This window comes from Anas acuta, chromosome 7, assembly GCF_963932015.1.
Source record: "Anas acuta chromosome 7, bAnaAcu1.1, whole genome shotgun sequence".
NCBI classification, from domain to species: Eukaryota; Metazoa; Chordata; class Aves; order Anseriformes; family Anatidae; genus Anas; species Anas acuta.
In genome coordinates this window covers 24,438,603-24,465,265 of record NC_088985.1, presented here as the reverse complement: position 1 = coordinate 24,465,265, position 26,663 = coordinate 24,438,603, and the positions used below count along the sequence as shown (strand labels likewise).

The 26,663-nt window shown below is 41.6% G+C and overlaps 1 protein-coding gene across 1 annotated transcript; it reads right to left on the bottom strand.

Annotated features, from left to right (window-relative positions):
- Positions 1–2,062: 2,062 nt before the first annotated feature.
- OGA (O-GlcNAcase) lies at positions 2,063–25,549 on the bottom strand. Its single transcript, XM_068688280.1, has 16 exons — positions 25,048–25,549; positions 21,482–21,533; positions 21,062–21,159; positions 19,734–19,864; positions 18,828–18,999; positions 17,722–17,820; positions 17,275–17,559; positions 16,593–16,751; positions 14,711–15,321; positions 14,183–14,357; positions 10,714–10,799; positions 9,739–9,843; positions 8,189–8,274; positions 7,024–7,216; positions 5,147–5,306; positions 2,063–4,378 (listed from the first exon to the last, which is right to left on the bottom strand). Exons 1-16 carry the CDS (start codon positions 25,253–25,255, stop codon positions 4,242–4,244), a joined length of 2,757 nt encoding a protein of 918 aa, XP_068544381.1. The 5' UTR covers positions 25,256–25,549; the 3' UTR covers positions 2,063–4,241.
- Positions 25,550–26,663: the final 1,114 nt, after the last annotated feature.

Sequence of the window (26,663 nt, the reverse complement as noted above, 5' to 3'; positions counted from 1 at the left end):
CTCCAGAGTCACTGCTCTAACCCCCCCACAGCCATCCTCTGGTCTGCAGTCACCAGCTGCAGACCACAGCTCCCACCAGACACATTCCTTAAACCACAAACGAAATCAGATTTTGACCTAAAAATCATTTTTTTTTTTTTTAAATTTGCTTTTATTCCTGTTTGACACTACGAACTACAACTCCACTCAGAAAGCCCCAGAACATAAAAAGCTACTCCCCAGGAAGATATATACACGTATAGATTTTAAACATTTTTTAAAGCAGACAGCTCAAAGTCCAGAGACCATTCGCCTTGCTTATTTTTGGCTTCAGGTATTCAGTGTTCCCAGGACTGGGGGATGTACAGAATGATTGCTTTGGAAAGTACTGTGATCACTACGTAGAAGTTGTAGAAACGACTGAAGTCCCTTTCATGCTGAAAAACTCACCCTGCACAGATTACACTTTTTTTTAGGCCTGCCCCTGGGCCCTTGAAATAGGATATTTGGTCCTATTTGTAGCAAAGAATCCTTGAAACAGGCAAATAAAAAATTGTGGCTAGTGATGACAGAGTGTAACAAACTGCTCATGGGGCAGATGGGTCTGCCAACAGCCATTCCAGCAGCAAGGTCCCATCACCCTTGGCACCAAACCCAACAGAGCTCTGACAAGTGCAGTGGTTCAGACAAACACACCACAGCACTGAACAGCTAGCATGGTCTAGCATGTCACCTGCAAAGAGAAGATGAAGAGCTGAATATGCTTGTTTAGCATGGGAAAGAGAAGACTCAGGTATTAGAAGGTTGCACTCCCCATAAGAAGAGGGTACCAAAATGGAGCTATTTTATTTATTTTTGAGAGCATTTTCAATTCAGAAACCATTGCTGTTGCTCTACTACCATCAGATCTACCTGTGACTTCTCATGCATTCAGTCCCAGAGCAGAACACTTTGTTACGACAAGGAAAGAACACACACACACACACAATTATAGCTGCAATTCCTAATTTGAGAGATTATTTCCTCTGCTGCTAAGGCTATCTGCCAATACTTACCTAGTCAAGTAATTTTCATTTCATTGCTGAATCAATTGAAGAACACTTATGCCAATTTTCAAGCACTTCCCATGCTCAGTGATCTCTTCAGTGCTCTAATTCCGTGACAGAGCAGTGGCTGCTGCATTTAATCAAAACAGCCTCCCTGTACTTTTCAACTGCTTTTGCATACTTGATTCTTTACGCAGCACGCATTTGAGGAGGGGTGTGATCCAAGACCTTCCAGTTTTTGCAGTTGGCTTACTTTGGACAGCCAAGTCACTGCCATTTCTGCTGCAACTTCACGAGAAAGGCTGCAACACCACAGATAGCTACATGCAACACCTGATATTCTGAAGGAAAAGTATCATTTTAATGTAACATGTGCTTACTGGATTAGGAGAAAAGATTTTAATTACTAATCTCCCTACTTAGTTTGAATATTATGTTCTACACATAACTGTGAACTTCTATGGCAGGTGGAGGGATGTTAAAGCCATTCTTGTGAAATGCCCTTAACTTTTTTTTTTTTATAATTAAATACACCCTTTTACTTGGCTGTAAAACCCATCTCTTTTGCTTGGTGGCAATTCTTCTATGCAGGAAGCTGCTTGCTTTAGCCCATTCCCTGGGTATTTTCTTCCTCACTTTGTTGCTGCTGCCAGGCTGATTTGGGTTTCAGTAACTCTCAAAAACCAGCTGCTGGCTAGGAAAGAAAAGGCATGAAAGGGTAAACAAGTGCTGTTGCAACAAAGTTCCCACCAGCTTTACCAGAAACCAAAGATCACCTTGAAAAGACCAGATTTTTACAAAAACAGGTAACATTCAATTGAGCACTGCCACTCTGAAGATTTTGGAGTGAATATTTTTGAAGGATCTCAGAAAACTCACCTATGATAAGCATCAGCACAGGTAAGTGTCCACCATGCAACACTGCCACCACCAAAACCCACGAGAAGTTTCTGTGACAGCTGATCACACATGGCGTGACGCAACACACACTGCCGAGGCATTTTTGGTTTAGAAACCTCACACAACAAAAATACACGTTTCTTATTTACATTCAATTCTCAATTTTTATTCTATTTCTTGCATGGTCTTCAAATACAGTTTTACAGGTCGTTTTTTTCTGCTACAGATACTGTTGATCTAAAAACAGATTAATGAAAGTGGCATTCCAACCTTAATGAAAATTCTTAACCATGAAAGATATGTCAACGTATCACTTTACAATCCTAGAATGATGGTATCGGCCTGACATTCCATAGGCTTATACAATTAACTTCTATAATAATAACAAAGTCATACGAAGAGAAAATGTGGCAGTTCCTTAAGAGCCAAGAAATAAGGCCACAAGCATCCTATGCTGTAATGCTATGAATCCAGATAAAATAAGTTGACTCTGGTATCCATGAAGAAACAAACAACAAAAAAAAAAAACCTCTCCCACCTGATAAATCAAGGTATCAGCTACTCAACATGCACTCAAAGCTGGATTAAAAACTAGTGGCATTCAGCTCTGACTTACATGAAATCCCATAGCACAACCCCGTACCTCTCTCTAAAAAAAATGAAATGAACTTGTTGCAACTTAAATATTTTGCTACCGCATTAAAAAAATTGTTCACATTCTGCAAAGGAAAAAAAAAATAATCCTGCACGTGACTGTACCGGAAGGCCAACCACAGCATCTCCTTACAGGTTGCAGACAACATTACTGTAGTCTTAATGCCGTTCGTTATAGGCTGCGTAACTTCTCTGCAGATGGAAGCTCATATAAGGAACTGAACTTCCTTTGCGCACCACTGAAATACCCCAGGAAACTTCAAAAGGAAGATTAAGACAGCTGATGGCAGCAGGTGAAAGAAGCAAGGTACTGCGAGGTGTATACCGTTGGCCAATCACATATCTTGGACACTGGGACTTCTGTGAAATGCTGATTTCACAAATGACACAGCTACCTCGCTACCAGATCCCATACCATGTTGATTTTATCACATAGCCAAACATGTCAGACCTGGATAAAAACATTAAATTCTTGGAACATTTAAAAGTAGGTAACCATTTAAATAATGTGTAAAAATGTGCTTATTGTGGCATTTCTTATAGAAAAGTTATCTGATACAAATGTGCAGGACTTGAAGACCCTGATTTAGTCAAACTAGTACGAACAGGCTTTGAAACATGGTGACTGTTCCAAGGATAAATCCCAGCTGTGGGCCAGCTCTCTCCCTCTCACCATCTTCCATCCACAATTCTGTACTAATGCCACCAAAATTGACAGGTTCAGCAGACCACCCTGTGAATTGCTGTTTCAGTCCCAGAATGATGATAGCCTCGAGCAGCGGCAGCCTTGCAGGGAACAAACTGACATCTGAAGGAAAGATCAGTTGGGATCAGCACCCCTTACCCAAGATGGTCAGTTTCTAGCCCTGGACACGAGGCACAGTTTAAAAAAAAGAAAAACAGGTCAGTGCTGAGGACAAATTCACTCTCCATTGTGGTTTTGTTATTCAAAAGTGCCATCTTGGACCTATACCTTTTCACTTTTTAAAAGAAAAAGTTACAAAAACTGGTAAACAAAAAGTTAGTCTGCATACAGCTAAGTTTATATACACTGAAATTTACAAGTTTGTCATTAAGTGACTTCTGCCACAGACCACTGCACATTTGTCCCTAACAAAGCACAAAGCTTGAACCAATGGTCATTAGAAGTGACAATGGGTCATTGCTTTATCAACAAGCATAAAGATAGTCAAAAACAGAACTGTAGCTACTTATCTTTAAATTTGCTGATTGACACAAGTAATCCCTCCCATTTCCGCAACTTCCAGTTGCATCCTACTCTACAACAGAAACAAAACTGCATCTTTACAGGTACTTCTGATAGAGACCACTTCTGATGCTTGAATGCAGAGAACTGTTGTCGACCACAACGCCGATTGAGAGGGATTCCTCCGAGAAGCTATAGCCCATGCAAGATTCCTTGGCACTTCACACACGACCAGGAGAGGACAAGGTTTCTCTTTGTTAAAACAGTGTTTTCAGCAGCATTATCCCCTTCCAACAAATCATAGTCTGCACGTGTGATGGGTGATTTTCGCATAGCCCTCTCTACCAAGCTGGCTTATTGCTGGCTCTGTGCAGCTAGACCATATGAAGATCCCCACCACTACCTGCCCAGCTGTTAAGGGACTACAGTACTGGAACAGTTCACTGTCAAGCGCTTCACAGGCTTCTCCCAAGGATAACAACATCCTTTGGAAATCCTTCCATTTTAGCAATTTCAAAACAACCCAGCTTGCTGTAAAATTCCAGGATTCTTTTATCGTCTGGTCTCACTTCACAAAAAGCCCCACGGGAGCCTGAAGGGGGAAGACAGACAAAACAGTAAGGGAGAATTATCGTAAAAAGCACAGACATCAAATATTATTAGAGCTCCCACCTAGTTTGACATTTAAACCCAATAAAAATCACTGATCCATTTCCATATGCAGCACAGTGCCCCCAAGGAGACCAGATTTATGGCAACGTAGCTGACCATTCCCCAAAGGGACTGCATAGTGCAGGTATCCTGTTGGTTTGAACAAACCATCTCCCTCTGAACATCTTTTATTTCACATAAAAGCATCCTGAAACCCTAACATTGACTGAGAAAACAGCACTACAGAACGGTACCAAATAGCACAACAGAAGACCTGTGAACCTCAGGTGTGCAGTGAGGCAGATGGCCAAGAACTTCCCCATATCGAAGGTTTTGGTAATCATTCACCACGGCACACTGCCACAAATAAGTACCACTGCCAGCAGAGGAGATATGAATATTTGTGTATTGTTCAAGATGCAACAAAACGTGCTTTCATTGCCAAGTTGCTCCCTCAGTTCTTCCTATCTTCTAATTTGCAGGATAACAGCTCAGGCAAAAAGCTGCCTCTTACTGAAGACAGAAGCATAAGTTAACTATCCAGAAGTCTTTTATAATGAGTTACCTAAGACTAGAGTGCCAACTATGTTAGGAATCCAATCTCAGGCTGAGATTAACAGCATATTAGTGTAATGATCCCAAATTTGTCCTGCATCCCAGAACTAACATGTAATTAGGAAACAAGCAACGCTGAGTGCAATAAGCTTACCATTAGCCTTTAGAGAAGAGAGCAGGCAGGCCATCATACTTTTGGCCACGCTTGGATCCGTCACTTTTTTGTGGATATCAATCTTTATCAATGATGGGAAGTTGGCAAGGAATGATTCTGGCAACACTTCCTGCTCTTCATGGAAGCTTAGCATTATTTTCTGAAAAGAACATGGGAAACAGACATTCATTATTCAGCTTTTCGTTTTCATTCGTCTTTAAGGAAAGCTGTTTTGCTCAGTGAGTACACCTCTAAATCAGCACACTTTACAGCTACACCTGATAGTCTACCTGATGGCTAGTTTTAAGTGCCCTATCCTCCTTCCACACATTTGTTGGCTCACAGCAGCCCAGAACCATCGCTAAGGCCTATGCATTTAGTTACACTGTTTGCCCCAAAGACAAATTTGTTTCTAGCTTTATCACTGAAGGATACTGTTAATCACTGAAGGCTCCACAATTACCCTGAAAGGTTTTTGAGAGCATGACATCAGATAGCATGGGAACTGAACAGTTGCATGAGGCAAAACACAAGTAGACAAAGCCAAAATGAAACACACTCATTTTCCCTGCTGGTTACTGAATTTTAAAATCTTTAGGGAACACTGGCTAAAGTAAAAAAAGCTACCTAACTTTGTTTCTCATGGAAGTAAAAGCTGCAGTCGTAAAAGCCAGAACTAAGGCTTCGTCACACGAGGACTCATAACATTAGTAACTTATGTGCTTTTTTTTTTCAGATCAAGTTTAAATACATTCCTCTTGATTCAACACACTGCAATGTAGAAGAATAAAGTCAGAAAACTTATAAACTGCAGAATTAGCACCACTTCAACAGCAGTAGTTGAGCAATTATACTTTCTAGTCATACCCAACTCAGGAACAGTGACATTTGGAAAGAACACCATTTGCTGCAAGTTTGTTGGTGGTGTTTTTTGTTTTTTGTTTTTTTTTAAAAAAAAAAGAAACACTACTTCCCTTTCTCCTTTATTGAACATACATGTAAATAGTTGCTGATTTTCACAATAAGGTTAGTGGTTTTTTGTTTGTTTGTTTTTTAAGTGAATGAATGAAAGGGGAACTCCTAATTCTTACGCTATCAGCATTTTGTCATTGACTGCCAGTTCATCCCAAAGCATGCAAGGGAAAGAAAGGCTAAGAAGTGATGTTTCTGTGCCTGCTTCTGCTACAACTTTGTCCAGACTTCCTTCAGCACGCAAATAAGGAGCATTTCTGAACATTAAGCAGATTTCTTTTCTTGTCAAGAATAAATCAACTAGAATTTTCATGATTTCTGACAGTTCAGTAACCTTACTTCCTAATTTCTTCCAAAACCAATTCAACATATCGATCTTTAGCACTTGTTATATGCAAGATGTCATTTTGCACTGTTTACAGCTATCACAACCACCTCGTAGATTTTAACATCAAGAACTAGCTTGCTCTTTCATTTTGTTTCCATACTTAAACTAATGTGACTCTCAGGCCTTGGCCCTGCCTATAGCATGCGGAAACTGATACCCCATACTGCTGGAGAATACATGTGATCTTTTATTTTCAAATATGTAGTCTTTTATAAGCTAAGATTCTCTGCTGGTTTGAAAGTTCCTTTCACTCTGCACTTCCCAAATTCTACCATATACCTATTGCAGCCATTTCTACTGAAGTACACCTCATGGGCACATTACAGCACACAAGTATATCTGACTTGTAGTTAGTAATACCAGTGTCACAGATACCAGACACCATGCTCAAAGACTACAGAAAGGTATCAAAATTGAATTACACAAGCACAACTTGTAAAATAAATAAAAGGCCTGCCTCTGAAAGAAAGATGAACACAATTCAGCACACAATTCTCATCTCATGGGTTATACCAACCTCTGCCTCAGACAGCTCCTTGTCACTATTTGGTTTAGTATATTTTTCTTGCATGAAAGGGATCCAAGACATTTTGCATTTTTTAATGAAAGGAGTCACATCGACTGTTCCCAAAGCATAGCCACATATGCCATCCTCATCTTCCAAGACGAAGCAGTAATCCAGGCTGAGAGTGAGTAGACCTCCCACTAACCTGCAGAAAGCATCCAAATTCAGTCAGTCAGAAGATCAATTTGAACAGGTATGCTGTTCAGGTATTCTGGAGAAAACTCTGGGGTCATCCAAAGAAGTGACAGAGTCCTCCAGCAATGCAATTAAGCTTCTACGATACATTAATTAGCAGACTGATACACTGTCAAAACTCAGCAATGAGCAGCAGCAGCTCAGGATCCCACAATTCTTTACATACTGCTCTTCTGACTCACCAGACAAACTTTCTTCATGTTATGTGTCATTTTATCTGCTGCTATTACCTCCCTGTTCTTTTTGGTTTTTGAGACCTGTTACACATCATCTTGTAACTACCTTCCTGTCACTCACAGAGCAGTCTCCATAAAAGAGTTCCATCTAAAATAATCACTCAAGACAGTAAAAATATTCGAAGTATCTTGAGCTCCAGAATGAGCAGAAATGAGCTATAATGCTTTTTAAAAAACCTTCATTTCACTTGTCATTGTTTTAAAATGGCAATGCAGGTAAGTAATAAAATGTATTTCAGAAAAAAACTTCAGGCTGTTGACTGGTAGGTTGGTCCTCAAAAAGAATTTTCAATTTTTTGAAGAACCACGAACCAAACGAGGCTGCAAAACATACCAAAGGGTAACCACAGACTACAGACACGCATGATATACTTTCACAAAATCTGAAGCAATATGATATTATGATGCACACGTTTGATAATAGAGGTCTCTGCTCAATCTTCTTTCTAACAGCTCACAGCAGGTGACTGGAGCATAAACCAGCACATAAGTGATAGAAGTATCTTTCAGAAACTAAAACTTCAATTTCTTAAGGACTGCAGAGTGCAGATTTTTCTTTTTTTTGAATCAGAAGAGGTTTTTGTTCTACATACACATGCATACTTCTTAAAATTCAAATTAAATTCGATGTCAGGACTTCACCCTTCAGAAACACTTCTGTCAGGTTGTTCATTTCTAATACGTACTTGTCTCCAATCAAGTCTGGCAAACTATGGAAAGGTTGATCAGCTCCATCAGCATACATTTCTCTGCAGATCTTATATACAGATGCCTAAGAGGAGAGAGCAGATGATTTCAAGTCGCTGAACTCAAAGGATAATAATTTTGTTTTAGAGATTTCATTAAGAGCTCTATTGTAAACTAGTACTGACAGAAATACAGGTTACACAGAACAGGAGCGCACGTCAATAAGAAAGGATTGATTTTTAATTATTTTTTTCCTCCTTCAAAGTTAACTCAAAGTTGCCTATCAAAAACACTGTGGTTAAGTTCAATGGCAGGGAAAGAAAAGCTGGGGATCAACTTTCTCCATGTTGCTACAGCAGGAGATTAATCCTGAGTATTAGTGCACATTAGTGCACACTCAGTGCACATCACAATACCGTTGATTAAAAAAATTGCTTTTCAAGATCTTCAAGGTTTCAGTGCAATAAATTTAACCATTGAAGGACAGGTGCATCCTGATGGACTTCTTCAATTATAAGGCTTTTAGCTGAATCTCTTTAAAAGGGAAAACTTGAATCAGTTACATTTTATATAAGAAAAGCCACACATTTCACATTTTTTACAAAAGTAGCTTAAGTACAGTCCTGAATTAAGGTATTGAAAAGGACCATTTTGCTGCCCATGAACAGTACAGGACAGATCTAGACTAAAGCTAGCAGACAAAAGACAAGTCTTCATACAACAGCTCAGTCTGTCTGAGGGGCTTCAAAGTCAGGATTCATTTAGGCTGAGGCAAACAACCTAGATAGTTATGTTTCAAATTAAACGTGTTTCATTTCAAGGTAGCTGCAAAAGCAAAGTTTAAGCCACATTAATCTTTACATTGTTTAAATTATATTCATAAAGGGTGCTGACTTGCCCCATCAATTTAAAGTATTCATGCTGAGACAGTATGAATGAAGCTACATTACAGATTTGTTGAGGGACATAGGGGAAAAACACTCTTGTAATTGAAGATTAATACAAAATTCCTGTTTCAAAAATCAAATGCTCCAAGACAGACTCAATTAACAATCCTTTCAAAAATCAGTTAGAAAAGTCTGAATAACAGCTGAAATAACACACTTTCACAACTACATTTTGAGATGCAGTATCAACTCAAAGTTCTGCCTACGTAGCTCTGGAAACACCAGGAATTACCAGAATGATTACTAAGAGAACAGGTATACACACCCACCTCTACAGTTAAGTCACTGCATGTGTTCCCACAGCAACAGTTCCACTACTAGCAGGGAATAATTTTAACTTACTGTTCAGAAATAAGTAAGGCATCACATAAAAAAAAAGGGATGGGAAGGGTGGGAGACTGGGAATCAAGCTGTGGGTATAGCTGTACTGTTGTACAGCTGGCTGCTGAATGGTAGGCAAGTCACTTAACCTCCATTTTCCTGTGAGCCTGCATTTATTTGTGCAAGATATCCGTACATCTGTTTCATTACAGGCTGAAGGAACTTGGTAGGAACCAATATTAAATGTATCAGTAACAACAATAAGAGCCAAAAGCAATTACCTCATCTTTAGGAAAGTAGGGTCTTATGGTGTACACCTTGGAAGTAGGCGTTAATGGAGGTGGTTGAAAAAAGAGGTCATTTGCCCCATCAATAGGTAGCAAACGCTGTGAAAACAAAATACTTGATATAAGTGTATGAACACCAACAACCCATCACTCTTGGGCGTGCACTGCAGACTCCCAAATTAACATTTGCTACTTGCAGGCACCCCAGAAGAAGGTGGGGTTGGTAGGCTTTACAAATGCAAAGACCTTACTTGAATAGGAAATATCCAATTGGTGTTTTTAAAATATGCAATTCAAACAGCATATTAAGAGTCTGTTAATCTTATCTACTTTAAAATACTTTTACCAATCATATCTACACTATCTCTGCACAGGAACATAGAATGTCAGGAGGAAAGGTTTGGTCTGAAGAGGGTTAACTGGCCAGAGGAGACGCTTTATCCCAAAAGCAATGCGCTGATTCAATTTGCTGCGCGCAGAGCACCTGTGAAGGGGGAAAAGTATAGCACCTGAAAAATCCATGAACAAATTCGAACATGGCATAAAACAGATTTTTGAGCATTTGCCAATTGAAATCTTTCCAACAAAAGGCGTTACAGCTTTATTTAGAGAGGAGCCAAAATTTGCGTCGCTATCCCTTTTTTTGCTCATGGAATTCCCATTGGCAGACAAGCATGCGCGCATTGTGCAATTGCGGGCGCAGATAAAAATGCTGTGCGACCTGCAAAGAAACAATGTGAAATGTACAACTAAAGCCGCTGCGCTTCGCATGCGCGTGGGACAGGCAGCATCTCCTTGAGAAATTACTGTAGAAAGGGGAGGAAAATTATTTTAAACCAAGCTGTAAGGCTAATGGGCTTTGGACCAGAAAGCCTTCGGCAGACCAATCCTTCCAGACCTCTGATGTGCAACAAAAGGTTTCTCATAAAACAAAGAAAATGTCATTCAGTTGTGAAGTCATATTGATACCTGGAACTCTCCTGCTAGACCACCTCTAAAGGCCCAGGGTTCTTGGTCTCCACTTAAGAACTGTGCTGAAGATTGACTACGACACCCTGTTGAGATCAGATCCAAGCGGAGAATGTTACGAGAAGGGGGATTTCCTGGGTGTCTTACATGTGCAAAAAACTAACACACTTGTGGAAAAAGCTCTCTAACTGAGCTATAGTCCAGGGGTTTGGTAGAGGCTGTAATAATGTATAATTCATAAAGATTTTGTGCTCATGCACTAAATGCAGCTTTTGATGTTACGTAACAGACTAGTTTTAAGAACTAGTTTTTAATAACACATCTCATTCTGGTCCAGAAGGCACAAGAATGGTGCTACATACAATGGCACCACCTCACCAGGCTTTTTGTACATTCTTTTGTTTGCCCATTCGTGGCAGAAATGTTTTCGTTTCCAAAAAGAGAACATCTTGGAAGCTGCTTGTCTCAAAAAATAATGCTGTAAGTTTTAGCAGCTGAAGACCAAATAAAATTCCATTATCACAGCCCCTTGAAAGAAATGGACCTTTCTGAAGTCACATTTTAGTAATTATTGTTTCTAATCTTGTCAGAAAACTAGGACCGGCAATACGTGCAGTCTGGAACAGCTTGGACAGCCAGGACAGTTTTATGAAACAGCATTCTTCAGAGAGACTAAACGTATTTACATAATCCTGGCCACACCTTCACAATGCTGTTGGCAAGTTAAAAAAAATAAGCTGTGAGTTAATTCCAGTTACCACTATTTAAACTAGTACATCCTGTTTGCCACAGATAATACTAGCTCTGCTTTTTCAGCCTCTTGTTTTTTTGCCTTCAAGCATATCAAGAGGAAACAGGGTCCCTGTTGAACAACCAGCCACAGCAGGCCCACTAAAAAGTGCTCAGCATTAGTTTACACTTGCTTTATAAAAGAAGCTTCCACTAGCTGTTTGACTTTTAATACCGTTCCACTAGCAAGGCACCACAGCCTTCAATGGCCATCATAAATGACAACTCTGCTGGGGGAGTTAAAAGATGTGCAGTATCTCGAATGGAAATTACCTGCCTAATTTTCTGACAAGATGAGCAGCGCAAATACTCTTTTCCTTTTGTAGACAGCAGTTTAACTCCTGTTCAAGTAACAGTCCTAGATCAGTACAGACAAGTGTGTTGTGCTAGTCAGAGAGTCCCAAAGTGTGCCAAGTTTGACATTTATGAGAGTTTAGGAATACGAATACAAACTACCCTAAGGATGGACAAATATCAAAAGTGATCCAAAAATCAGAATTTGGTTTTAGTCCGTTCCCACATTTTAGAGTTCTCACATAAAAGAATTCCCTTCACAAGGGAATTTAGTCAATAACTTGGAAGACAGTATCTGTCTCTCCTTTGAGACTACAACTTAACTAGCACTTCCAATTATTACAGTAAAGAGCTGCGTGAATGAAGAGCTGTATAAATGAAAAACATAGTTAATGCCTTAGTCGCTGCGCAAATGTGACTTCAGTTCATGCCTATCACATATCTAATCTATCTGAGCTGCCTCACAGACAAAACCTTTCCATTTTAATTAATTAATGACGACGCGCTGCGAACATCTGGCGCTGTCCATCCAATAGCAGAAGATACTTGTGCTGAGGATTCTCCCATCTGTACACAATGGGGAAGAAGACAATAGAAGTCATTAGTAATCCATAGTACTGTACAGCCACACTAATTTAAGGGACTGAATGCTAGCTGGACTTGGGAGGAGAGGTGAAAAATGAATGTTCAGTGGACCATTAAGCACACCATTGTGAAAACTCATTTGTTTGGATTTGGCACGTACTTCGCTCCATATGTACTCATATTAATGATAAAATGCAAGTTAAGGACAAAAATACCTCCTCTCACAGAAGCATTATTAGCATAAGCCTATTTAACTGTACGCATCAAAAACTCTTAAATTTAATTTTTCAACTCTCTAATGCCAGTTTCAGTACTGGAAAGGGCAGTGCCAAAGTTAAGAGCTGGTATTTACAGAGTTAGCTTAAGGCTAACTATTCCAAGTATCTGATGCATTTAAGACTTGAACCCAACTTTACAGGGACATGGAATACCAGAAGTTATTTCAGCCAAAATTCTGAAATGCAGTCATAAGTTGGTCTCTCAATCTTTATAAAGACAGCAGTGATTCTTGTGTCCTCTAAAGCTTTGGTCTAGAGTTTTAAACAGATTAGGTTGTCAAGAAAAGAGCATTCCTCATAGGTGAAGGTCAACATACAGCAAGAATAGTAAAGTTGGGGGAGTTGTGTTACACTGGTCTTAAGAATACATACCCGCTAAAGGCAGAGATGTTAATTTACTAGCTTCCCTTCCAAGATAGTTTTCTTCTCTGTACTTTGCCTAAGGCAGTTCTAAAAGCTCATTTTCTTTCTCAATTAATCAACCATAAGTACAGAGATCAGATATTTAATAAGCACAAAACTAATGAAATTGTTGAGTCGGAACTGACTTGATGACTTAATAGGTCTACTCTGTTCCTATTTAAACTTCTCAGCTTTTAAGAGTATGACTTAATAACAATCCAAACACTAGGACTGGACCAAGGTTGTGTAATGGTTAACCACTGTGAGTTTTTTTTTTGACAGCTACAAGAAGTGTGACATAAGACCATCAGCTTTGCTGCCTGCTGTGTATGTCAAGCAAGTCCACAGCATATTCCTTACAGGTGGATTGGAACCTGGAAGTGAAATGAGGTCACTAAAATTACCCAGGCCATGCTGGTGCTATCTGCCAACTCAGGATCCCCCAAAAATCTTTCAGGAAAAAAAAAAGCGCATTTAAAAATCAGTTTAAGTCTCAGACTAAATCGGTCTAGAGAGCTCCACAGTTTCCACCCTCTGCAAAAAAAATAAAAAAGGCAATTTGGAAAGTGTTTAAAGGAAACTATTTTGCACCAGAATAGCCTTATGCTAAAGCTCGCATGCGCACAGGGCTGGGAGGATCGGCTTCCTCTTGGCCAGGCCCACTGAAAGGTCGCTTCTGCAATTGTTCCTTTGAAGACAGCAGTAATGTCACCGCGACAGAGCAAGCAGCAGGTGGCTGATGTGGTCACATTTCGTAGCGTCATTTCCAATCATATGCCAGGGTACCCAGGGAGTTACGTGGCATAGTCCAGTGTGCATTCAGTCAAGAGTAAGTTAAAGTCAACACTTACGTGTCAGATGAGATTCAAGTTTCATTAGCCCAAGAAGAAAATCAAGGTCTCCAATCTTAAGCATCCAGCAGACTTCACTTTAATACCAAAGCAAATTCACAGCAATCATTGCTTCAAATAGTGAGACAGGAAAACCTTTAAAACAGGGTCAAACCAGACCCCACGTTCAAGAAAACACATCTGCATAACACTTTGTTTTCCCCGTGGGCTAATTAAAAACACAAAAAAAGATATGCTATCTGGGATTATAATGGCTCCCAATGCACCTACCTAACCACTGCACAAAAGATTTCACCATTGACATAATACTCTTGATATCCCAGACGTAGGAGTACATATCATACAGGATTGTCCTGTTGGCACAATTGGAGAGGCGAGTGAACATTCCCATCACCAAGCTGCACATCTCTTCAAACTTAGCTGCTCGGTTACGCCATTCTTCTATCTATGGATGGAGGCAAAAGATCCACAAGATCAAACACGGCTTTGTCTACGTATGAAGGATGACTATGCAATTCCCTATTTTGTTCTATCAGCAAAAATATCACACCACATGTGACTCACGGGTATTCTCTACTGCTGTTAGAAGTGAAGCCAGTACAGGGATCATTGTCCAAATGCAGACACAGAGCTGCCTTCAGTGCTACACCACTTAAAACAGTTACTGTGACCTGTGGTTAGTTACACACTACCCTTCAGCTTCTAGGAAACAGAACATCCATTTCCATTGCAGACAACAGACAATATTGCTCAGGATTTTGATTTAAAAGGAGAGAAACAAGATTAGGTGACACTCACTTTTTCAGCATCCTTTCCTTTGCAATTAACACTGACAACACTGCTATTTGCTCTGAGCCACTGGAATTCTCTCAGCATCTGTGCACCTTTGGGCCCATGCTCGTAAGGGAGATAAAACAAGTCAGCAAGAAGCTGCAAGTCCTCTAAAGTCACTGGTTCTACCGTGTAGAGAGGCTTTTCGTTTGGCCCAGGCACAAACTGGTCTTTGTTAATCTGTTCATCAGTCTGCATAGGGGCAATGTCACTACCAGAGTCTTCCTGCATAGACATCTCTGGGGACTTGGATTCAGCTATGCTCTCCTTATCAGTATCCATTGGCTTCAACTCCTCTGCCATCTTTGCTTCAGCAATATCTGTCAAAATCTGATTAGCATTCTTGTCTGCGTCATCTTGTTTTTCCACAACCATGTCCATTGGCTCCTCATCAGATTGCTTCTTCTCTTCCTCTTTTACCAAAGCTGGTGACTCGCTGCTCAGCGCTGCCCCCTGACTCATGATGGGTTCTTGGTAAACTGTGGTAACCACAGTTGCTGCATTTAAAGAGGATGGTGCCACCAGAGGCCCTACATCCCCTACAGTAGTTTTAGCTCCACTGTGGGCCACTTGCCTACCTGAGAATAAGAAGAAACAAGTTTAAAGTTTTCAGTATCTGCCAACTACCATTCAAAACAGCAACTTCTGCAAATCATGGATGGTTCTGCTATCACAGCATCCAATCAGTGCAGCTCCCTTCTGGCACTTTGCCTATTGGCTTCTGTCACTGTAATTCTAACTACAGACTTCGCATTTCGGCAAGCTCCCCCTTCAGATAACCACTAAGCAAAGATAAGGAGGAGGGGAAAAAAGTTACAAAAAATAGTTAAGGTGTACTGCTAGCATCAATTCTGACTACAACAGAATAAAAAGCTTTTGAAGTTAATTTTTTTCCTCTGTATCAACTGACCTGATGTTTCTATTTCTATGGAGAATAGACTTCAAAATAAAAGGATGCTTAAATACTCCAATCACAAAAACATCTTTAACCTAGGGAAATGAAGATACTGAAGGCTCAGCTTGAAAAGGTCTTGGGCAACCTGTTCTAGCCCCCAACCTATTCTGCTTGAGCAGAGGGTTTGGACTAGGTGATTTTAAGAGGTATCGTCCTAAGCAACTCCATGAAAGCAAAAGAAAATGACACCTTGACTACCACTCCTCATTCCATGTTTTTGCTGCAGTTGAGATTTAGAAAGCTCTGAAACACTACAGCAGCTGAAAAGGATAATTTGATAGAGTAGAGATGGAAATCAGGAGATGTTCTTCCAGCTCTACCATAACAGAGAAGGACACTCTGATGACCCAAAACCTATGTTTGAGAGAAACAGATTTTACCTCAGATACCAAGCTCCCATTGCTACAAGAAAAAAAAAAAAAAGTGTACAATGCTGGAAGGAACCCAAGTGGTTTCTAGAGACAGAAACTCAAATAAACAAAAGCCAGCTCAAAGCAACAGGGAGAACGTGGACTCTTCTGGGGCAGTACTATTGTTTACAGTCATCTGTAATACTCTCTTCAAAAAAAAAAAAAAAGCTACTCGATTTTCTGAGGTCCCATGGAAGTCTAGTAACAACTGAGACCAACAAGATCCAAACTTGTCCCTGTTTTGTATCAGAAATGCCAGAGGATCATACTTGATGGGTACTTCAGCTGATCAATTGGGCCACTACAGGCACACTGCAGAATGTAAGCCGTCTGTCTTTATTAAGGTTTCCCCACTGAGTAAGGTAGTAAATACAACTGAAAAGTATACAGATTGCTGCCATCTGTAAAATAGTTTTAATCTAAATACATGAACTGGTCATTTAATGACATTTTTCTACCAGAATGATACTAAAATCAAACTCACTGCTGTATTGTTGAGGTACCCCAAATTCCTGTAGCCATTCCGTTAAGGCCAACTTCAGGGCCATTTGTGGGCTGTAGAGAACGTCTGTTTCAATGTCTTCATCACTCCCCTCATTTTCCAGTTTAATCTGGATAGAAACTGTACTGTCTTCCGTATCAGCTACAGATAGAAGTTTATAAAAAAAATGTTAACATGCGAAGTTTATTTAAAATACATGTAAAAAGATGTTAGAAAAGTCACTTAAGAGCTCTCAAACAGCCTTACTTCACAAGGAAGGACAAGGAATTACATCCCACTAAGACAAAATAGAAAACTATGGTCACCTCCATCAGCACAGAAACAGGATACAGGAATTAGACATTCTGGCATCCAGTTTCTCTTTTAATCCGATCTGTTTCTATTACAATGAAATAAAACCCATGGTCACTTCTGTCAAATTTAAGCTACTATTATTGCTCTTATTGATTTCCTGAGAAGTATCTGTAGCATGTTATAAAAAGCACTCAGTAAACAATCTGGATGCTTGCTATTTTTCAGGCAACCATCATCCTTCAGTTACAGTATAGAAAATGCTAAGCTATCTTAAAAAGAGACAGTTGGTAAGGAAAGGCTAGAATAATCAAAAATCAGTATGATGTATACAGTTAAACATATGCTGCAGCAAGAAGTTATGCATACTTACTCATTACCACATCTTTCCTCACTCCATTCATGTTAGACTTGTACCAGGTTGCAAGCGTGTGAATAGCAACGTAATTGGCTTCAAATTCACAGTTTGGATTGGTCAAAACTCCCTTTAGCCGAGGGATGAGCTCGGTTGACCGACCTTTGTAAGGTCCAAGAAAAAGCCTCTTTTGATCATAATCGTTAGCATGAATGTTATCCCAGATAACTGGTGCTCTCCTGATGATCTTAGAAACTTCTTCAATGGACTCTACTGGAATGTCTTTGGATACAACTTTCGGACCTAAGAGTGAAACAGGATGATCAATCAGCAGGCTTTGCATATACATCTCCCACCCTGCATAGATGGACAGCGGGTGGCTTTTTGCTGGGTTGGTTTCTTTGTTTTTAAGACTTATGGTAACACCAACTCTGAATTTAAGACAAATAACCCAGTTACTTTTACCTGTCCATAACACATCGATGCCAGGGAGCAACTTTTCTCCTACAGTCCGTAAATACGGAGACTGGGCGACATTTGGGTAACAAAAAGTTCCGCAGTACTCTGCAAAGGAAAAGAGAACATCACTTATCAGTAAGATGCACATGTGTGACTATACACTATCATATGAGAAGTGAAGCCTCAATAAAATCCCCAAATCCCAACAAGTCTAGATAGAAAGGAGATTATAAATGATACACAGCAAAAACATCAGAAAGCAAAAAATTGCTCAACTATCAAAATTAAGAAAACCACAAGACCGATTATAAAGTGCAAATAAACTTTTAAAAAATAGAATGTGATTTGTTCAAAGAGGAAATCTGCAACAGAACCAAAGTATCACAGGCAAGGAGATAAAGTAATTACATCGCTACTGAACTGAATTTGCCTTCCAATAACCTGTGCCACCAAACCTAGTAATATTGTCACCCTTACAATAAGATATTCTTATAGGTGTTAGATGAAGCTTAAAATTTGGAAAAAAATAAAAGCAGTGATCAGACCTGAGAGTCATCTGATATTTCAGAAACAAACAAAAAAAAATCAGTAATGAGTAAAAGCAGGTAATCTTACTAAAACTTGGTACCAGTGAAAGAAGCAAATAAATCAGAATATCCAAGTTACAAGGAATTCGCAAGAATCACTTGGTCCAACTCATAGGTCCCCAAAGGACCGTTGTCCAAACACTGTTTGAACTCCAGCAGGCTTGGTGCCATGTGCTGTATCTCTATTTTTAAAGAATTCTCAAACTAATAGCTATCCCAAACGAAAAAGGAAACAGACTGCTACATGCCAATTAGAAGTGTAAGTTTAACCTTATTTTTGGTTCAAACTTATTCAACCATTCTATCAAGCTGCCCTCTTTGCTTGGCAATAAGCTTTTCAGAGATGTGCAGACTTGGAAAAATCTCTACATATATTTGAACCACTTCAACCTTTCTTTATAAGTCCATTTCTTCATATGACCCCAAAATAATCCTTAAAGCAGTGATGAAATGTTAAACCAGCTTTTCAAACAGTCAGATAACAGCCCCCCTCCTTTACGTCTGAATGAATTCATCTCGTTTTACCTGTAGGACAGAAAAGGAATGTGTCCGGTTCTCCTAGATATTGAAAAATTTCGTTTGTTATTGAGACTTGAGCATGAGCAAAGGAACTGAAAACTTCTTTGTCTGCTGCACACATGTTGTGATCAATATCATCAAACAGCAGTGCAAAAGATCTGCAGCCAAACTGGGAAACCTAATATAGGAGACAAGAGTAAAACCTTATTAAAAAAACAAAAACAAACTACAGACTTTTGAAATCTAATCTGAATTTACAAGAGCATAAAACATTTAAAAAAATAGAAAAAACATTTGAGGAATTATTCTTCAGTTTATAAGCTTGTACAAAGGAAAAGATACAGGAACAGGGGCGAAAAGGCACGAGAGACAAGACAGGCTTTGTTAACTGTTTACAATGAATGCCTGTCTCTGATCCACCGCTCCGCTTTTCTCAACGTTGTCTCTGAAGACTTGCAATCTGTTCCAGTTTTTACAATCTAAGCTGATCTCACTGGACAGACAGCTGGAAAAGAGCAAACTAACTCTGTAACAGCATTCGGACAAAGGAGAAGAGTTAATTACGAGAACAAAGCATATATACATGTCAGGTCTACCTCTGGAGGATTTATTGTGGACAAGAGTTCTTGCTTTGTAAATGCATCTTAGCTTTAAGGTCCTAAAATAGTCTGAAGACAACGTCCCCAGAACAGCTTTCAGAACCTGATAAAAGACTATTTTCAATCTAGATGATCTACGGTCATTTCTGCAACATAACCCAAATTTACCCATTCAAATTGTTCACTAGGGCAACCGAACTAATGCTAGTGCTGAAAACATCAAAGCAGCTAGGAAAAACGTGCAAGAGCAAGTAAGGCACTGAAGTTTTCAAATGAAGTAGCAGTGTAACTGCAGTAAGCATGTGTCATTTACCTGGTCCAGCTTGCGTTTCAATGTGGATACCTCTTTGGGATTTGAGAAAGTGATGTCAAGTCCAGGCGAGATTGCATAAATGAACTCTATTTCATGTTCTCGTGCAGCTGCTATTAGGGTCATTAGCTGCTCTGAAAATCAAATTCCAATATTTCAGAGGTATGCTCCAATAACCAAATCTCAATTATATGTAAATTTTAAAGTGCATAAGCCAGTTTTACTGCAGTAAAAATAAATTGAGGCATTTGCTGGAATTCCTGAAAACTAACACAGTAAAGAGTGCCAAAGTACTTAAGAGTTCACAGAAATGATGCCAAAAGAAACAGAACTGACCCAGTGTTATTTTCCACATTAATTTTTTAAAAGATATTTTAAAAATTCTCTTGATCTCAATGTTGTGTGACAAATATGGATACAGTCTGTTTCTACGGCGTGCACGCCAACAGTTCTAGAACCATTACTCATTTTTTCTACTTCTGTCATGCATACTAAGAGACAATCCAATGCAGTAATATCACCCTGCATGACGCTAGTTCACATGTTATTCCCTTGACTGAAGCTTGGTACACATGAAAAGGGCTTTCTTAATACCACAGGACAGAACTAGCTGTTTTAGGAAAAAAAATTAATCTTCCATGCAATAAATGGAGAGAATTAGTTATATAGCATTTAACAATATTGTTATCGGAAGCTATCTTGTGGTACCCCCTAAATTTCTGTAGTGATTCAAAGTTGTATCCAAAGATTATTTAATTTCAAGTGGGTATCTTTTTTCCCCTCAGCCAAGGACAACGATAATCCCACAAGAAAAAAATACCACTGTAGATCCTGTAAAAGCCAGGAGTGGATAAAAAGCCTCACAGCACCTTTTACACAGATCTTTTATGTTCTGACTAGCCAGAAGCTGCTTTTCTAAGCGGTACTCTCTTCACTGAGACAAGAACATAATGAATCACACAGAAGGGCATACTATTCTCTCAATCTTTTTACTTTCTGAAGCAAATAATTCTGTTTCACAATATGGCCCAGATGATCAAGAGCCAGAGGAACAATTCTAAGCAACCTTTTCCTGAAGAAAAAAGGTAAATTTACTGAGACAAAGCCTGAAAAGCAATTTTAGGAGTCATCTGTGGAGACACAGTTAAAAGAAGCAAATCCATGCTTCTAACATAACTCCATTAAATACAGCTGCAGGGTACTGAGAACAGGTCTCAGCTCACTTTTGGAACTGGCTACCGTGATTAAATGCACAACCATATGCAGCAGTGACCAATTCATTAAAAACAATCTATGTATCAAAAGTGCAGAGGGGAAATAAAAGTAATTACCCGCTTCCTCCACAGAGTACATTTCTCGCCAGAACATCCTGTGCTTGTAGTCATCCTTTGGAGCATACAAGTATGTATTTAGTCCCCACTTCTGAAGTCTAAGAACAGAGGATAAGAGCCTTAATTGAGAGAGCAATCTACAAGTTCAGAAATCCTATGTTTTATTCAATTTAATTATCAGGCCTTTTTTTTTCCTCTTCACTGAATATTGTGCTATACTATCAAATCACATTTTTATGAACTCTGCATACACCTGGTATCTGATAAATGCAATTAGCAAGATAGGAAGGTGAATACCCCGGAATAGGCACTACGTAAAAGGTTGCTCTAGGTTAGGCCTGAAGAGAATTGCTGTTCCAAGTGGAAGATTATGATTATATTATACTGGAATGTGCTGCAGCGAGAAGAAGCATGACTTGCCTTCTAAAAAGTTCTTTCCTCTGCTCCATAACCCAAGGTCTTCCATAAAATCCTAGAGGAAATAAGATTAAAGTTATCCGGTTAGATGTTAGATAATGCCTGCTCTGTGAAATATTCTATTACAACCATCTTCTTCTCTGCCAATAAGCTACTTCTGAACACTCATCAAAAAGCTTCCCCAAGCAAAAACAAAAATCTAGCTCCACAGCATTAGGAAAGTGTAATAAACTAAGCTGATCTAAATTTAAAATGCAATTATAACATATTTAATTTCTTATGATTCGAGGCCTGATAATTTTGGGCATGGAAGCAATTAATTTTCAGAATCCAAGCTGTATTCCTGAGCAGATGCCCTTCACAAGTCAAGTCAGCATTATTTCAGGGGCGGACTGAGCAGTCAGAACCTAATTAAGCTATCACTCCAGACACCTCTAAGGTAGATTTGATTATAACAAATACTGGAAATATTTACCAGCTCAAAAACACTCAGCTGTTGATACAGATTAGGATTCTAAATACAAACACATAGTATACAAATGTGTACTGAGTAATTTAAATTAATAAGTAATTTAAAATGTGCAAGAGACAATAAAATGCTTAGGTTTTCATTCTTTTTATTCAGATTAACAGGTTTCTTGTCAAAATTAACTCTGATGTTAGTATTTTTACTTCCCAAATGCCCACATCTTCACAAGCTAACAATGTCTTTGAATAATCATATAAAAACACCTACGCAAGTAATTTTAGAATATTCTATCTTCACAGTCATGTATTTCTACAAATATTTTAATGGATTCTGGTTTAAATTCCTTCCATTCTAGAAACATAACACTAAAAAGCACTCTCAATCTATTTTTATTCAAGTAAATTCACTTAGACCTCTGTGCAAACAGTCCCATCACAAGTGGGCACTTCAAAACAAAGCTTCGGCTTGGCAGCCTGTGCAAAGACCCAAGATTAAAATAACACTGAAATTTAATAAGCTCTTATTTCCAAACACGAACGATGAATGATGTTCTTAATACACAGAGCTCACTAGTTGCCACAGAACATCAGTTCAAAAAGTAGGTATCTTCATTTTCAGAGCTATTCACCACTGTAAATATATATCTGCTCTTAATAAGGCCAAAAATGCCCTCCTACGGCCTGAATGCAACTGAAGCATTTTCTCTGTCTTAAGTATTTCATTTACCTAAGTGACCAACGCTCAATTTAAGAAGCTTAAAGCAGGCTCAAGTTTTAAAAATTAGCCTCCCAGAAAGTGAACTTAGGCTAATTGGCACCAAAAAGTGGCAAAGCTAACTATCACTGACACTGCTAGGTGACAAACCAAGGGCAATTAAACAGAGCAACAAACAAGAGAGCAGTTGCAATGCGTAAGAGACTCCAAAATCATTTCACCCAGAACAAATTTCTTGTTTTCACTTGTTATCTAATTCTTACTAATGCTGCCCCGAGGAAGCTCAACAATCCACAAACGGAAAGCATTACTGTGCTATCTAGTCAGCACCACCCACATCTCATAACTGCACAACAATTTGTCTTCCTTACGATGCCATTGTTTCACACCTAGTAAATTGAAGTAGAGCAGAAGCCTCCTATAAAACAAAATGAGACACAAAGAACACACCAAAACCTGGTTCAATAGAAGGCTGAGAACACGTTAATCAGAACTGATACAGTTCTTCCATCTGTCACCACACCTCTTACATTACTGACGTCACCAGCTGATGACAATCCTGGGATGCTTCTACCTAAAATCGACCTCTTTTGTATTGATCCCTCAAGACTGCATGGCAGGGTCATACAAAGGCAACAGATCACATCAAACACTTGATCCCAGGTGCCACGCTCTCCATTATTAAAAGCTAGGATCTCTTGGAGGCTGAGCACCATGGCTTTGCATCCAGGACTCTTAAATCCTATTATTCCCAGAACGGTGCACTGGACGCATTACAAGTTCTTCCCACTCTTGGACTGCACACCCAGTATCCTTGCCTGATATCTCCCTTATTTCCTGCCCCCCACATCCCTTGCAAGAAAAACATGCAGGCTCTCCAGCTCACCGTTTAATTAGCACAGACAAGAGATACGGTGTAACTGCTGCACCGTGTCCAAGTGTGTATCCTCACTCCTGAAGTTAATCCCTGCTTTCTCTGAACCCTGTAATTTTCCTGCGTCACTAAAGAGACCATTATTTTTCACCCACTACTGTTTACCTCATTCACCGCAACTGCTTCTTTTGTTTTTAAAATCCCTTAATCCTTTTTTTCCTGTACACATTTTTAAGGTTAAACAGAAAGCTCCCGGCTAGCACTAGACTGCTTCAGTGGGCAGGGGCCATTTTCTCGCTTTGTTTTACAGCGTAGCCAAGAACACCTCTGTTTAAAGCAGCTGCACCAAAACACACGCAAAGGAGGTCTACAAGGTAATTAAGACAACAAAAGGATGGTTATGATATACACAGCTGCTTTGACACATTCCCGGATGAATGTGTGATACCACGGTCAAGGTATACGGGCAGGAATGTGAGAAACCACCCTGCCACAATCTATATCCTTGATTTTTTTGCTTATCTCCAAAGCATCTTTCTTTAAGGAAATAAGTTCAATAACTAAGCTGAGGAATTTCTCTCCATGCTGACTGTATTTAAGCTCTAGCAACACTAAAAACTAGAGGCATTAACTGGGCCTAGCGCACTCTGCACGAGGACATTTGCTAGAGCCAAATGGCCTTCTCTTTTTAAGATATGAACAAAAGGCATTCTGCAAGCAGTGCAGATACTGACTTTGATAAACTGCCTGCTTCACACTCTATTCCATCTGTTAATCATTTTGGTCTCCTGCTGGAGATTCATTATAGGTACAAAAATAATAGCAGTCGGCAGGAATTCAGAGCTATTCCAAGCCAACGTTTACGTAGGGAGCAAACCATTTTTCTTGCTGGCTTTCAAATATCTACCTTAACCAACCTGCCAGAAACACACGTATGTTCTGTAATTACTGAGCAACAGAATAAGTCCCTTTATTGCGAAGCTTCTAGAACAATTTAAACCTCTTATTAACGCCCCTACGCCAGCATACAGAACAAGCACCGTTGTGCAGCACAATTAAAGCGTTACGCTGCATTACTGCGGAGAACAGGGAGCGCTTAATATTAATTCCAGAGCAGATGTCTCTGTGATCACCTATTCCCTATGCAGGAAACCAAATGCGAGCCTCTGGCGTGCAGGAAGAGCATGCAGAGCTGCGATAACCCCACGGCAGCTCCTCTCTCCCTCCTTCTTCCCTCTTTAACACACCAAGCGAGCAGCAGCCGTGCCCCATACCCCAGCCAGGCCTGCCCTCGCCCCTCCGAGGGTGCTCCCTGCCAGCGAGCGGCTCCCAGCCCCAGCCGCCCCAGGGCCAGCAGCAGCAGCAGCAGCCGCCCCGCCCGGCAGCCGCGGCTCCTCCCCGCCCCAAAGCCCTCTCTAGCGGCCAAAACCCGCGCACCACGGGGCGGAGGCGGCGGGGGAAGGAGGAGGAGGAGGAGGGGAGGGGGAGGGGAGCAGCCCCTCCGTCCCTCACCTTCCACGACGCCGCAGAGGAAGCGGCGGGAGCCCAGCGCCGTCTCCGTCTCGGTGTCGGTCTCCTCGCCCCCCTGTACCGGCCCCACAGCAGCAGCAGCAGCAGCGGCGGCGGCTCCCGGCGGCTCTAAGGGAGCTCCGGGCACCGCGGCCGGGTTGGGGCTGCCCTGGGGCTCCTCCAGCGCCGCCTGCCCGTCCTTCTGCACCATCCTGCCGCCCGCCGCCAGCACCCCCGCTCTCCGGGCCGGGCCTGGCCGGGCCCCTTTGTCTCCGCCGCCGCCCCGGAGGCCGCCGCTTCCTGTTTACGGGGCCCTGCGCCTGCGCGGGGAGCCGGCCCCGAGCGCTCCGCTCCTCGAAGAGGCTCCCCCACCGGCACGGAGCGTCCCGCCGCGGCCTAACGGCCCCCGCCGCGCTGCCGGCCCCGTGCGGCCCGAGCGGCGCCGAGAGACTGAGGGCGGGCGGGCGGCGCGGCGGGAGTTACCTCACGGACTGAGGGGGGGGAGCGCACTGCGCATGCGCGGAGAGGTGCGCGGCGCGCACTGCGCATGCTCAGAAGGTCTGCGAGGGGAGGGGGGAGGTGGGGGGAGCTCGCGGCGCACGCGCGAGGGGGAGTGAGGGGCGCGGTGCGCATGCGCGGAGTGCCCCCCTCGGGAGGGGGGGAGGTGGCGGGGCAGCACGCAGGTGCGGGGAGGGGGAGCGCGCATGCGCAGTCGGCTTTGTGTAGGGAAGCGGCGCGGAGGGGGGAGGCGGGGTGGGTGGGGCGGGAAGTGTTTACCCCGGAGCCGCGCATGCGCAGCGCGGGAGCCGTATGGGCGCATGCGCGGTGCCGGAGCGGCGCCGCTGCTGGGCGGGGCTCCCGCGAGCCCTGACCTACTTCGCGCGCCCCGCAAGCTAAGCAGGGTCCGGCGGGGCTGGCGGCTGGATGGGTGACCGCCAGGAAGGCGATGGGCTGAGGAGAAAAACAATGCCAAGCTTTAAAGCAGAAAAAATATAAATTGTAATCTGTGCTTACTTGCCAAATAATTTGTAGTAGGAGACCGCGGGAGGGTCACCTCACTGTGCCTCGCCCCGCTGTTAGCCCTCCCTTAACTACCACCCCCTCAGCCTTGCCCCAGTCCCCTGTCCCATCCCAGTCCTTGGGGAGCAGGAGCAGAGGGACCCCGGTGGTGGCTTTTTGGCAGCCCCCTGCCGCAAGAGGGCACGGCGAGCACACGGATGGCATCGCCCCCCACCAGCAAATCCCAGTTCTTAGGTTAGACTGGGCAGGCTGGAGGAAATGCCCTCGGAAATTGCCATCGCTATGTGTGGACCCAGCTCATTGCCAGCAGCTGCAAATGGCCGCCGGGGAGCCAGAGGCTTTGCAAAGAAGCTCACGGCTTTCACAGCCCCACACAGGCCGTTTTCCCTATATCCAGAGCCCAGCCTTTTAGGACATTTGTCTCTTTAGCTTTTTGCGTTTGGCCATCACCTCCTGGAGCACAGGAGGCAGGGTGCTGGGGGGTGCCACCACCCCACACCGGCTCCTACATCCCTTTCTTAACACTGCTTTTTTCCTCTTTGTTTTACTTCAGACCATTTTTTCCTCACTTCTCAAGGCTCCACTTTCCCCAAAACCCT

What these genes read in the sequence shown, in the direction of transcription:
- OGA (XM_068688280.1), bottom strand. Translation starts at nt 25,255, where the DNA reads ATGGTGCAGAAGGACGGGCAGGCGGCGCTGGAGGAGCCCCAGGGCAGC. An exon ending in ATCTTTTGTGCAGTGGTTAG is followed by an intron (nt 10,800 to 14,182) that starts GTAGGTGCATTG and finishes TGATCTCAACAG; the next exon opens with GGTGTCGTAGTCAATCTTCA. An exon ending in CCTACTTTCCTAAAGATGAG is followed by an intron (nt 8,275 to 9,738) that starts GTAATTGCTTTT and finishes CTCTCCTCTTAG; the next exon opens with GCATCTGTATATAAGATCTG.